The 13,402-nt window shown below is 49.6% G+C and overlaps 1 protein-coding gene across 6 annotated transcripts in view; it reads left to right on the top strand.

The window, feature by feature from the left end:
• PLEKHM1 (pleckstrin homology and RUN domain containing M1) overlaps positions 1–13,402 on the top strand; it is a 59,324-nt gene that overhangs the window by 35,135 nt on the left and 10,787 nt on the right. For all 6 annotated transcript variants that reach the window (XM_058284395.2, XM_071210716.1, XM_058284396.2 and 3 more), the window contains one exon: positions 1,927–2,072. In XM_058284395.2, the coding sequence (XP_058140378.1) occupies positions 1,927–2,072 (146 nt within the window). The remainder of the gene's footprint in view (positions 1–1,926; positions 2,073–13,402) is intronic.

Below are 13,402 nucleotides of genomic sequence, written 5' to 3'. Positions count from 1 at the left end.
CTTGGTTGAAATTCATAATTTGGAGGGCACTTTCAAAGCCTTCTGTCATTTGAACTTTGTAATAACTAGCTAAATAAAAATAGCAGTAGCTGAGTGTTACAGATACTGAAATAACCTTGGAAAAATGTAGTGACTTGCCTAAGGTCAGTGTGAGGCCTTTTGGTAAGCAGAAGAGTTAGCCTTTCTGGTTCCAAGGCCAGGGGAACTCTTTCCCCAGCCCTTTTGGGAAGCATGTCATGTGTTTAGAATTTGTGCCTGGCCTTTGTTTTTTTGCTCTGGACATACCCTACTACTGTTACCCCTGCTCTCTGCTCTGGAGGGGCCTCCAACAGAGATGGCTGAAACTAGGTCCTATATGAGTATCCTGAGGTATTTGGCAGCTTATGGTTCAAGCTGGCCCCAGGCAGTGTCCAGACTGCCCTGTGTCCTGCTGACTTCCCATCCACTCCCTGTGACTGCTCCCACCTCCCCAGCTTTCCAAGACCCTTTTACAGTTGTTTCCATTTCTGAGCCTCAGACGAGAGATGGCCTTGGAGAAGGTTGGCATTGGTGAGCAAGCAGCAGAGACTTTGTACAAAAGGCAGCTGGTGTAATGGAAGAGAATCCAGGCTTTGGAACCAACCATACCCAAATCTGAATCCCAGCTGTGCCACTTAGTCATGTGACTTTGAGGAGGTTTCTTTTTTTTTAATATTTATTTATTATTATTTTTTAATTACATTAAAAAAAAAATATGAGGTCCCATTCAACCCCACCGCCCCCGCCCCCCACTCCCCCCACAGCAACACTCTCTCCAGGATACATCCATTGCACCTGGTAAGTTCATCTCTGAGCATCACTGCACTGCATAGTCAATGGTCCACATCATAGCCCAGACTCTCTCACGTTCCATCCAGTGGGCCCTGGGGGGATCTACAGTGTCCCGTAATTGTCCGTGAAGCACTATCCAGGACAACTCCACGTCCAGAAAACGCCTCCACATCTCATCTCTTCCTCCCGTTCCCCACACCCAGCAGCCCCCATGGCTACCATTCCCACACCCATTTCACATTTTCTCTGTGGACATTGGATTGGTTGTGTCCATTGCACACCTATGTCAAGTGAGGGCTTAGATTCCACATGGGTACTGGATGCACTCTTCCCGCTTCTAGTTGTAGACACTCTAGGCTCCATGTTGTGGTGGTTGACCTTCTTCAACTCCATGTTAGCTGAGTGGAGTAAGTCCAATAAGTCAAAGTGTAGGAGCTGAAGTCTGTTGAGGCTCTGGGCCTGGGTGTCATATTATCAGTCCAGAGATTCAAATCCCCTACATATATCTTAAACTCAGCACCAACTACAATTCCAATAAAGTAGCATGCAAGTCTTGTGAAAAGAGATCCCCTCTGAGTCCATTTCCATCACGCAGAAACACCAGCTCCAAAGAAGGGCCATCTGTCATGGCAGTGAACCCCTTCTGCCATGACCATAGAACCCGTGGGTCTCTTTATCCCTCAAAAGAACCAATACCTGGGGTTGTATCTACCTTATCTGTCTCTTAGACTCTGTTCAGTTGTACATAGGGGTATTCCTTCTGACAACCTCCAGACTCTTTTTTAGAGACTCACAGCCTTATAATCTCATTTCTCCTTTCCATTTCCCCCTTACATTAGGTGAGGAGGTTTCTTAACCTCTCTAAGCATCAATTTCTTCAACTGTAAAATAGTGACAATGTTTCTTACAGTGTTTTGTTGTAAAGATTAACCCATAGGGTTGATTCTTAGGGTTGAAAAGCTGAGTGGTAGTTGTTTTCCTCTTTGTATTTTCTTAAATATATATAATATATGTGTGTGTGTATATTAAATAGCAGGTCCTTTCCATGTAGTAGCTTCTGTGTTATTCAGGAGCTGACTGAACCTGCAGCTGCTCACTCTCCATCCTTTTTCCCAGGCTGCTCCCGGCAGATTGGCTTTTCATTTGTACGACCCAAGCTCTGTGCCTTCTCTGGCCTCTATTACTGTGACATCTGCCACCAAGACGATGCCTCAGTGATTCCAGCCAGGATCATCCACAATTGGGACCTCACCAAGCGCCCGGTAAGTCTTGAGACCAGCCTCTCAAAGGGCTGCTGAGTGGCAGAAGAATGGTCACTCCTCTTTGCCACTGCCACTCAGCTGTTTTAGGAGGCAACTGACCAACAGAAAAACTTGGTACCTGTCCCAGCCCCCCTGACAGAGTTCTGCCAATGCCTGCTTTGTCCCAGTATGAGGATAGTTCTCTGCAGCTCCCCGTGGCTATAGACAAAACTGTTTAAGGCACCAGCAACAATAGGAATAGATGAAGGAAGGAAGGGGGGGGGGGGAGGGTGGGAGGAAGGGAGGGATCACCCAGGGATAATTACTGTTAACATTTTGGGATATAGCCTTTTCTGTGAATTTATTTACATATTCATATAAGTGTATATATCTACTTTTTATAAAATAGTGATTACTGCTTTATAACATGCATTTCACTTAATATTCACTTAACATTATATTTCACTTAAAATTATATCTTCAGTGCTTTCCTCTGTTCATCAAACACTTTTTTTTTTCTTGAGGTACCTGGGGCCGGGGATTAAACCTGGGACATCCCATGTGGGAAGCCAGCATTCAATCACTTGAGCCATGTCTGCTCCCCACTAAATGCTTTTGAATAGGATGTATTCGAAGAGCTTTCAGATATTTCTCTTCTCCAGCTGAACTTAGCCACTTTCTAGCTGTGTTATCAATAAAGAGAAACTAGTCACAGTGCCTATCTTAGGTGGTTGTGAGGACTAAATAAGACAGCACACATTAGCTGAGGCAGTACACACCAATCATTCCCTTAGGACAGTGTCCTTTTCTCTTGAGGCCTGTCATGCCTCCTGCTCCTAATTCATTTGGTCAGGATAACAACAGGGTCTTCCTCAAAGAGCACAGGTTTGATTTTCTCCCAAAGGCAAAGATTTCTAATAAGACAGACACAGTATGCTCCTCCGGGTACAGGGGACATGATTCTCAGAGCAAGTCTCAAGCTATGAAAACCCTTGCTTGGGACCTATGCCTCTCCCCAATGGTAGCCTGTGCCATAGTTAGGTCCCTACATCTTCATCCACCTGGGAATGGGGAGACCCCAAAGAAGTGATTTCACTTTGTCTTTTTGTTGTTTATTGTCGCTGAGCGGGAGGGTTTCAACTTCGCTCAGGCCCGAGAGTCGGGGGGGCTTGCTCCTGCCGATCCTCCGGCGGGGGGTGCCCCGAGAGGGAGCACCGGATCTCCAGGCGTGGGGGACGCGCGGTTGAGGAAAAACCACGGAGACCGCTTGAGCGCAAGAACAGGTCTGCTTTATTGCGGAAGTACACTTAGTTATATAGGGTTGGGTAGAGGGAGGAGTGTGATGAAGGGAGGGTTATCTACTGGGCGGCTGTGGATAAGCTAAAGCTGATGGACCGACCTGAGGTAAGCAGTTACTGGGGAAGAGGGCAGATTGTAGGTTGGCAATATGGGCGGGACTGGCGGGAAGGACGGCGGAGGCTGGAAGGGGAGGAGGGGTGGAGAAAGGCGGTAACAATTGCTCCTTTTGTTTTAAAAAGAAATAGAAGCAACAGGTTTTGGTGCGCACGGTGGGTGTAAGTGACTCGGTGTGCGTAGCAACAAGAGACAAGGATTATGAGGAAGAGGAGGAAAAGGAGGTCATAGGGACGGGTACTGGGGTGAGACGAGGGGCGGGGGGAAATCACGAGGGCCGGCCGGCCATGAGCGGACAACATAGCATCTGGCCAGGACACATGTGTCCGCCATTAGGGTCGGCGCACGCCGGCGCCTGGCGCGCGCCGAGCCTTGCCAGCGAAACGGGCCCGTGATGTCCTCGAACCCCCCGCCCGAGGGGGAGGAATAGTTGGGGAGAGGTGAGGGGAGGAAGACAAGAAGCTATAGGCGTGCAGTCCGGAGCAGGTGGCGAGGGCGGAAGGGGTGAGGTGGATGGCTGGGGGGGGACTCAGTGGTGGCGAGGCGTTGGTAGTGGACTTGTACAAAAGAGCTGAACACTGCATTGGCTTGGTCTTTGGCAAGGTGGACTATCCTTTTGATGGCCCAGGGGCCCACAGTGAGGGCTAGAAGGATAATGATAAGGGGGCCTAGGAATGGGAGCAGGTATGGGAGGAGAGAGTGGAAGAATGTAGAGGAGTAGTTGTCGCGTTCTCTTTGGCGTCGTTCCAGGCCTTCGCGGACCTTTTGTAGGCTATTTTCTGCGAGGCCGGTGGTGTCGGCGTATACACAACACTCTTCTCCAAGGGCGGCGCAGAGGCCCCCCTCTTTGAGTAGGAGGAGGTCAAGGCCGCAGCTGTTCTGGAGGACAACCTCAGAGAGAGAGCTAAGGGAGTTTTTTAGATGCTCAACAGCCTCTTGGAGATAGGTAATATCTTGATCGACTGCCTGTCGGAGGGAGGAGAGAGAGGCGGATTGCGTAGCAAGGGCGGCGATCCCTGTGCCTGCTCCAGCGAGACCTAAAAGGGTGGCGACGGTAAGAACAGCAGTGACAGGCTCCCTTTTTTGAATGTGGGAGGAGAGGTGTTGGGCGTGGAGGGAGAGAAAGAAGTCGTCGTCTCCATGAAAAAGGACTCGTGGAGCGAGGAGAATAAGCAGACAGGTTTCATTAGTGGCGTTGAGGGTGGCGACGTTGAGGCAGGGGGTAAAGAGAGCGGGGTAGGGGTTAGTAACGTTTTTAAGGGGGGGCATTTCTCGATGATGGCTGGTGCTGGATCCGGGTGAACGGGGCGACATCTGGGCCATACCCACTGTCGATATTATCTCTCACCGAAGGCATCGGGTGCTGATCGTTCGGTGGAACTAGTGGGTCAGTGGCAGGCCGGATGCAGCGCCCAGGAACCCAGAGCGGCTGCGGTTCAGAATCTGGAAAGACGCAAGCAAAGCCCCTCCCCTGTGCTAGGAGGGGAGCTGGATCTTGCCAACGGTTTGTGGCAGGGTCTTTCCAATGGACAAGGGGAACTTGCGAGGGCTGCCACATGGGTCCCCAATGCTTGTGGGTAGGGGAGAGTCCATTGTCATCGAAGGTTAAAAGATTGTGATGGATGAGGCAGGCAGTCACGACGTCAGCCGGGGCCTTGTGGGGAGACGAGGCTGATTCCTTCTGAATGAGTAGCTTGAGCTGTCGGTGAGTGCGCTCGACAATTCCTTGCCCCAGTGGATTGTATGGAATGCCAAAATGATGTGTGATGTGATACATCTGCACGAAGCTGGCGAAGGCGGTGCTGCGATAAGCAGGACCGTTGTCTGTTTTGAGGTCCCATGGAATTCCCATGAACAAAATAGCCTGGCGAAGTGCTTTGATGCAATGTTTAGCACTTTCTCCTGTGAGAGGAACTGCATAACACAGGTGCGAAAAGGTGTCAATTGCCACATGAAGATATTTGAGGCGGCCAAATGCACTGACATGAGTGACATCTAATTGCCACCTTGAGTTCGGGCGGAGGCCGCGGGGGTTAGCACCCTGAGGCTGCAAAGGCCGAAGTGGTAACAATGGCGCGCAAGTCCGACATGCGCGTACAAGGTGTTTGCAAGTTTCAATGGGTAGGTCTGGGAAGAGCTTCCGGATAGATCGCGCAGAGAAGTAGAATTGGGAATGCAGGAGCTTGGCTTGATTAACAAAGTCTCCAAGCCGCGGCCCGTCGGCAGAGTTTTCATGAAGAGTGACTGAGTTTATCCGGTGGGTGGACACTGAAGCGTCAGCAAGGTTATTTCCTTGAGCTAGAGGCCCTGGTAGGCCAGAGTGGCTTCTAATGTGAGCAATGAACCAGGGCTGCTGCCGTTCTTCAAGCAGCCGCTGCACGAAGGCGAGCGCCGGATCGATGTTTGAGTCACTTGGTAGGAAAGTGGCAAGCGGGAGGCTGCGACACACCTGAAGAGTGTACAGGCTGTCAGTAAAAATGTTGAGAGGCTGGTCTGGGTGGAGATTGAGGACTGCAGCGACAGCTAGAAGCTCGCCCACTTGAACAGAAAAGTCGTTTGCGAATAGCAGCTGCCGTGGCTCAGGATTCCCAGGAGTGTATATGATGGCAGCGAACGCCATTTTTGAGGCATCTGTGAAGGCAGTGATGGCTGAAGGGATCGGGTTCCGTGCGGGCAATGGACGGAACGGGTTAGAAAACGCCAATTGGGACATTCGTTGCAGCAATCGGTGATGAGGATAGTGGTTGTCAAAGGAGCCACGAAAGAGCTCTACCAGGCTCTGCATTTGGGCATTGTTTATGATGAGGGAGGTAACTTCTTTGCCATCTAAAGGCCAGACAATGGTGTGTGGCGGGATACCATACGTCTGTATGGAGAGAAGTACTAAGTCAGTGGCTAGCGCGATCCAGGCCCTTATGAAAGGGCAGATTTTTGGGAGCTTGCTTTTTGACGTATGAAGAAAGAGGAGGGGGCCATCTTGCCATAAGAGACCCGTGGGAGTGACCGGCGTCGGCAGAATTAAAGCCAAAATTGGAAGGTCAGGGGAGAACCGCTGTAGGCGGCACTGCTGCAGAGCGGTGCTGACCTGTTGGACGGCTTCTCGGGCAGCGGGGGTAGTGGTGATGCTGCGAGTGACTGCAGTTGGTGGGCTATCCTTGGTTGAGCTCGAAGAGGGGCTGCATTTGCGCTGTTGTGATAGGGAGCGCCGAGCGAAGCCAATTGATTTGCCCACAGAGTTGTTGGAGCTCAGTGAGCGTCATCTTGTGAGAAAGGTGGATCTTTGGGCTTGTGGGTTGGATGAACTGATGAAAATGAAAGCCCAGGAATTGAAAAGGAGGCTGGAGGTTTATCTTATCCGACTGCACGGTAAGTCCGAGGCTGGAAAGGTTTGTCATCACTGCTGAGAGCAGGTCATTGAGGAGCGCGCTGGAACTCGCTGCCAAGAGGAGATCATCCATATAGTGGATGATGTACCTATGCTCCGGATCGTATCTGGAGCGCAGCGGCTCAATAGCATGGTTGACATACAGTTGGCACATGGTCGGGCTGTTGCGCATGCCTTGAGGTAGCACTCGCCACTGAAATCGCAGCGCTGCGCCTTTGTTGTTGGTGCGTGGAACTGTGAACGCAAATCGCGGACAGTCCTGGGGGTGAAGAGGAATAGAGAAAAAGCAGTCCTTGATGTCAATGGTTGCCGCATGAAAATGCTGGGGGACTGCAGTGGGGTGCGGGCATCCTGGTTGAGGTGACCCCATTGGCTTAATATGCTTATTGATTTCGCGGAGGTCGTGGAGAAGGCGGTATTTGCCGGTGTTCTTTTTGCTGATAACGAAGACTGGCGAGTTGTAGGGACTGGTGGATGGCTCTATATGTCTTGCTTGCAGTTGCTCTTCGACGAGAGCAGAGAGAGCCTGCAATTTGTGAGCTGGCAAGGGCCACTGCTCGACCCAGATGGGCTCCTCTGTGTCCCATTCCAGAGGGATAGGGTCAGGTTTTGAGATGGGAGCAGTGGCCCCTAGAAGGGGGGGGGGGGGCAGCGCAGCTGAGAAGGCTTCTGTGGTGATTCTGGCCTTTAGCTGGCTGAGGACGTCTCTCCCCCACAAGATGGTCTGGACAGACGAAAGGACGAGGTGGGCGAATTTGGCCTTCGTGGCCTTCTCGGTCGCTCCAATGCAGAGGCTGGGATGTTTTCCAGGAGGTAGCGGCTCCCGTGGCGCCGATGACTTGAGGACCAGTTTCTAGGGGCCAGTGATTGAACGCAGCGACCTCGAAGGGAACACAGGAGACTTCAGCGCCAGAATCCAGGAGCCCATCGAGCCATTGCCCATCGATCTTGAGCTCTAATGAGGGTCTCTGGCGGCGCGTGATGGGCATTGTCCACATTATGGCTTGGGAATTTTTCGGAGGGCCTCTTGAGGGTGGGGCTGAGGCCTGCCCCGCTGGGAGTTTAAAGGCTGCTGGGAACCTTGGGCGGAACGGCAGTCGCAGGCCCAGTGATATCCTTTTCCACAACGCGGACACGGCGTAGAAGGGCCCCTTGGCCGCCTCGACGGCGGGTCTGAGTGAGGCGTTGGGCCTGGCTGGGAGCACTCGTGGATGAAGTGGCCGGGCTGGCCACACCGAAAGCAGACAGGAGTGGGGGCGGATGAAACAGCCATGGCAGAGGCAAAGACAGCGGTGAGTGTCTTGACTTGTGGGTCGACGTCACGGCAAGCAAGGACCCACTCGTGCAGAGCTTTGTCGCGTATGGGAAGGACTACGGCCCGGAACGGCGCAAGGCACCCGTCTATGGTAAGTTCTTTGGCCAGCGCAAACTGGGCATCCTCCCTAGAAATTTTTCGCTGACAAGCTTCAAGGACGCGGGCGACAAATGCTGGGAAAGTCTCATTAGAGTCTTGAAGCAGTTGTGCGAGTTTGGTGGGCTGCTTGGTGGAGACTAGAGAGAAAGACCGCTGGACGAGGACTTTTACCCAGTGCCAAAACCCTGGGTCAATTTGGAGATAAGAACGAGGGTCTGCATAATTGTTGGTCCCCGTGTATGCATCGGAGGGATCGAGAACGCCAGCTTGAGCATTCTCCATGATTTGCCGGTCAACAGCCGCTTGATAATGGGCGCGCCATTCAATAAATTGACCCGGCGTCAGGACAGCACGGGCTAGTGCAATCCAGTCATATGGGAGAACGAGTTGGGTCCCCAACTCCTCAAGGAGTTGCTGCGCATAGGGGCTGCCAATCCCGTCTTCCTTCACAGCTTTGCGGAGTTCTGACCTCTTCCGCTGTAAAGGGTAACCAAGTTTGGGGTCGCTGCGGCGTGGGCTGCAGATTCAACGGATACAGCTGAGGGGTTTGAGAAGATGTGGCATCGGGGACCGATTGAGCAGCCAAGGCAGGTGAAGGGCTATTGCCGTACGGCGGCGGCAAGGGATAAGCGGAACACGGGTGAGAAAATGGTGGCTTAGCAGCTTCCGGGTGATAACAAAATGGCGGCGGGACCCTTCCGGGCGCCGGCCAAGATGGCGGAGCAGCTACATCCAGCAGCGGACAAGATGGCGTAAGGGGCGCTTCCGGTTTAACGGAAGATGGCGACCATGCAGTTTCCGGGCCCGAACCGGATGCTGACTGGGCAGGAAGAGGCGGGTAAAGGTGGGAGGAGGACAAAGGCACCGGCGAAGAAGAAGCCGGATGCGCGCCATCTTGGGCAGAAATGGAGGAAGAAGGCGGGAGTCCGCCATCTTGGGGAGCGGCAGGGGTGGTTTCTGTCTGCTGCAGAGAGCTCGGGCGGGGAGGTTCGCGCTCGAGAGCGGCAGCAAGTTGGTCAGACAGAGAGTCATTGTCGGCGGGCTAATCGGGATCACAGTCTAGAGGCCGTTTGGGAGAAGCTTCATAAACGGCTTCTGTTGGAGCGCCAAGGAGACAAGCGCGAATGGCAACGAGAACGGGTAAGAGGCCTGTTGGGAAGGCGCGTTTCTCGTGCTCCATGGCAGAGGTGACTCGATCTATGAGACACGAGTACGTATCTGGGCTCCAGAGTTGACAGGTGGCGAGCCACGGATTAAAAGGGAGCAAGAGATCCCAGTACTTTTGGAGCTGCCGCAGGGAGACGCGGACTCCATTGGCATCGAGCAGGGCAGCGAGGGCCCTGACTTGAGGCGCCTGACGCAATGACAAAGAGGCGCCCATGACGAGATAGGAATGGGACGACGGCAAGGGGTCCCTACCTGGAGATGAGGAAAGCCGTCATGATCACAGCAGCAGCAGCAGCAGAGAGGGGCCGGGGGAGGAGCTGCCCCACATTGGGCGCCAATTGTCGCTGAGCGGGAGGGTTTCAACTTCGCTCAGGCCCGAGAGTCGGGGGCGCTTGCTCCTGCCGATCCTCCGGCGGGGGGTGCCCCGAGAGGGAGCACCGGATCTCCAGGCGTGGGGGACGCGCGGTTGAGGAAAAACCACGGAGACCGCTTGAGCGCAAGAACAGGTCTGCTTTATTGTGGAAGTACACTTAGTTATATAGGGTTGGGTAGAGGGAGGAGTGTGATGAAGGGAGGGTTATCTACTGGGCGGCTGTGGATAAGCTAAAGCTGATGGACCGACCTGAGGTAAGCAGTTACTGGGGAAGAGGGCAGATTGTAGGTTGGCAATATGGGCGGGACTGGCGGGAAGGACGGCGGAGGCTGGAAGGGGAGGAGGGGTGGAGAAAGGCGGTAACAGTTTATCTTGTTCCCATCCCTGCCTCTTAGTGTTAAGTATTTAACCTACCATATATAGTGTATTAAACCTCAAAATCCCCCAAAACATACAGAAACCTTTGATTATAAAACACAGCCACTGTTTACAAGACCCTGATACTTCTGTTGAGCCTTCTCTATTCACTGCTATTATCCTGTGCTATTTCTTCTTCTAACTAGAAAATTAAAATTATTCTCTAGGTATAGCTGAGATCAGGAAATATCCAGGTCTCTCAAAGATCACTGACCTGGGAAAGACAGGGAAATTCAAAGTAGAAAGGGCTAGCTTGAGAGTTTGGGGCCTTATTGTTTGCTGTATTCATTCTCGTTAACCCACTTGTACCGAGGCCTGGCTGGCAATGGGCAGGATGTTAGCCCATTGCCGGGGCTTTTTCTTTGTCTGTCTTCTTCATGCCCACAGGACAGGAACAGTCCCTGGGGAGCATGGAGCCCCTGTCCATATGCAGTACTTGGCACTTTTCAGTGCACATTCCTGTGTGTTATTTCATCTGAGCCTTACCCAAAGCCTGAGTCTTGGGAAGAAGAGCTTAGCTGGGGCTGGAGAATAGCAGTTTGATCCAAGTCATGAGGGGGTTGCCACTGGGTTGCCCTAGGCTCAGGGGTTGGTACCTAAGAGCTCTAGGAAATGGTAAAAAGAAGAGTTGTCCATTGCTAGGAATGGCAAGAGATGCCGGTGGAGCTGGGAGACAGGAGGCTCCTAGACCCCCCATCTCCAATATAGAAGCCAGTCTCTTGAAGACCCTCAAGAGGACACCTGGACCACAACAGGCCCTCAAAGATAGCAGCTCACATTTACTGAGGATGAGCTACGTGTCAGGCCCTGTGCCAGAAGCTTACATGGATTGTTTCTTTTAATCTAAACTTAAAATAATCCCTTGAGGTTTATTTACAGACAAGGAAGCTAAATCACAGATCTAAATTTTGCCAGTTAATACAGTTAGGAAGCAGTAGAGCCAGGATTCAAATCCAGTTCTGACCCCAAAACCTAACTTCAACCACAATGCAGCAGTCACCCATGGAGAGCATCTCGGTTCGCCCATACCTCCTGTCATGGCATCAGGAACCTGCAGGGGAGAGAGGTTTCTCATTAGCTAGTGGGGCAGCTGGTGTGCAGGGACAACTCCTCAGTTCAGACCTGGGCTCCACTTTTTAGATGTGGAATTGCAAAATTTTTTTTGTTTTGTAAATTTTTATTTTGAAACAATTTCAAACTTACAGGAAAGTTACAGATATAATACAAATACATACAGAGAATTCCACCATATTCCCACCCACTGCCAGATACCCAAATCCAACAAATTTAACTTTTTCCACCTTTCCCATTCCTCCCTCCCTCCCTCCCCTCTTCCTTCCTTCCATTTTCTGAACATTTGAAAACAAGTTGCACACATACTCTTTGAACACATAATACTTCCATGTGTACTTCCTCAAAGCAAGGATATTCACTTACGTAATCACTTTAAGTACAGTTATCAAGTTTAAGAAATTTAACTTTGATATAAGTCTTACATCCTATATTCTAATTTTTTCTTATGTCCCAGTAATGTTCTTTTCAAAAGGCTTTTCTCCTTTGATCTTAGACCCCATCCAGTATCATATATTGCATTTAATTGTTATTATCTCTTTTGTTTCTCTTCCCTCCACATCCTTCTCTTTCTTTTTAAATTATGGAAACATGATACACACAAATCTTCCTACCTGACCCAAACATACTTTTCAGTAAGATTAATCACATTCATAATGTTGCAGTATCCTCACCACCAACTACCACTACAGTTTTCCCTTCACTCCAAATAGAAACCCTACACTCATTTTGCATTAATTCCCTGTTGCCCCTGCCCCCATACCTGGTAACGTGTACTCTACTTTCTGTCTCTATGAGTTTGCGTTTTCTCTCTGTTTACCATGGGGCTTAAATGTAGCATCCTAAATTTGTGACAATCTCATTTGCTTTGATACCAACCTAACAACTTCAATAATATACATAAACTATGTTTTTATACCCGTCCATTTCCCTTCCTTTTTATAGTTCTTGACCAGATTACATATTTATACTCTGTGAGTCTTAAAACCATTGATTTATCATTACATTTTTTATACATTTGTCTTTTAGATACTGTAGGAAGTAAACCATGGAATTACAAATCAAAAATACAATAGTACTGGTATTTCTGTTTACCCATGTCATTACTTTTACTGTAGATCTTTAGTTTTTTCATGTGTCTTCAGTCAATTCATTAGTGCATCTCCTTTCAACTTATAGAACCCCTTTTAGCATTTCTTGGAGGGTAGGTCTAGTGGTGACAAAGTCCCTCAGCTTTTGTTTATCTGGGAATGCCTTAATTCCTTCCTCACATTTCTTGTTTTTTTTTTTTAGAGAAGTCATGGGTTACAGAACAATCATCCATAAAATACAGGATTCCCAAATGTCACCCTATTAATAACACCTTGCATTGGTGTGGAACATTTGTTACAATTGATGAAAGTGCATTTTTATATTTGTACTATTAGCTATAGTCCATGATTTAACTTAGGGTTCACTGTCTTCAGTACTGTTAATTATATTCACAATACTGAGATATCATCACTACCATCCATTACCAAAACTTTTCATCATCCCAAATAGGAACTCTGTAAGTTAAGCCTTAATGCCCCATTTCCTAAATCACACTGCATCCCCTGTTAACCTGTATTCTAGATTCTGACTCTATGAGTTTGCTTATTCTAATTGTTTCATATCAGTGAGATCATATATTATTTGTCCTTTTCAATCTGGTTTATTTCATTCAACGTGATATCTTCAGGGTTCATCCATGTTGTTATATGTAACAGAACTTCATTGTTTTTTAAAACTAAATAATATTCCATTGTATATATGTACCACATTTTGTTTATCCATTCATTGGTTGATGGACACTTGGGTTGCTTCCATCTTTTGGCAATTGTTGCCATGTGAACATCAGTGTGCAAATATCTATTTGAGGCCCTACTTTCAATTCTTTTGGGTATATACCTCCTCCCTCATTTTTAAAATGTATTTTTGCTGGATACAGAATTCTTGGTTGGCATTTTTTGGTTCTAGCACTTTAAATATGTCTTCCCAGTTGCCTTCTCGCCTCCATGGTTTCCAGTGAAAAACTGGCATTTCATCTTATTGATGTTCCCCTGTATGTGATACGTTGCTTCTCTCTTATG

The sequence above is a fragment of the Dasypus novemcinctus genome, chromosome 21 (assembly GCF_030445035.2).
Source record: "Dasypus novemcinctus isolate mDasNov1 chromosome 21, mDasNov1.1.hap2, whole genome shotgun sequence".
Classification (NCBI taxonomy): domain Eukaryota; kingdom Metazoa; phylum Chordata; class Mammalia; order Cingulata; family Dasypodidae; genus Dasypus; species Dasypus novemcinctus.
Note: the sequence above shows the minus strand (reverse complement) of the source record. Positions and strands in the feature narration are given on the sequence as shown.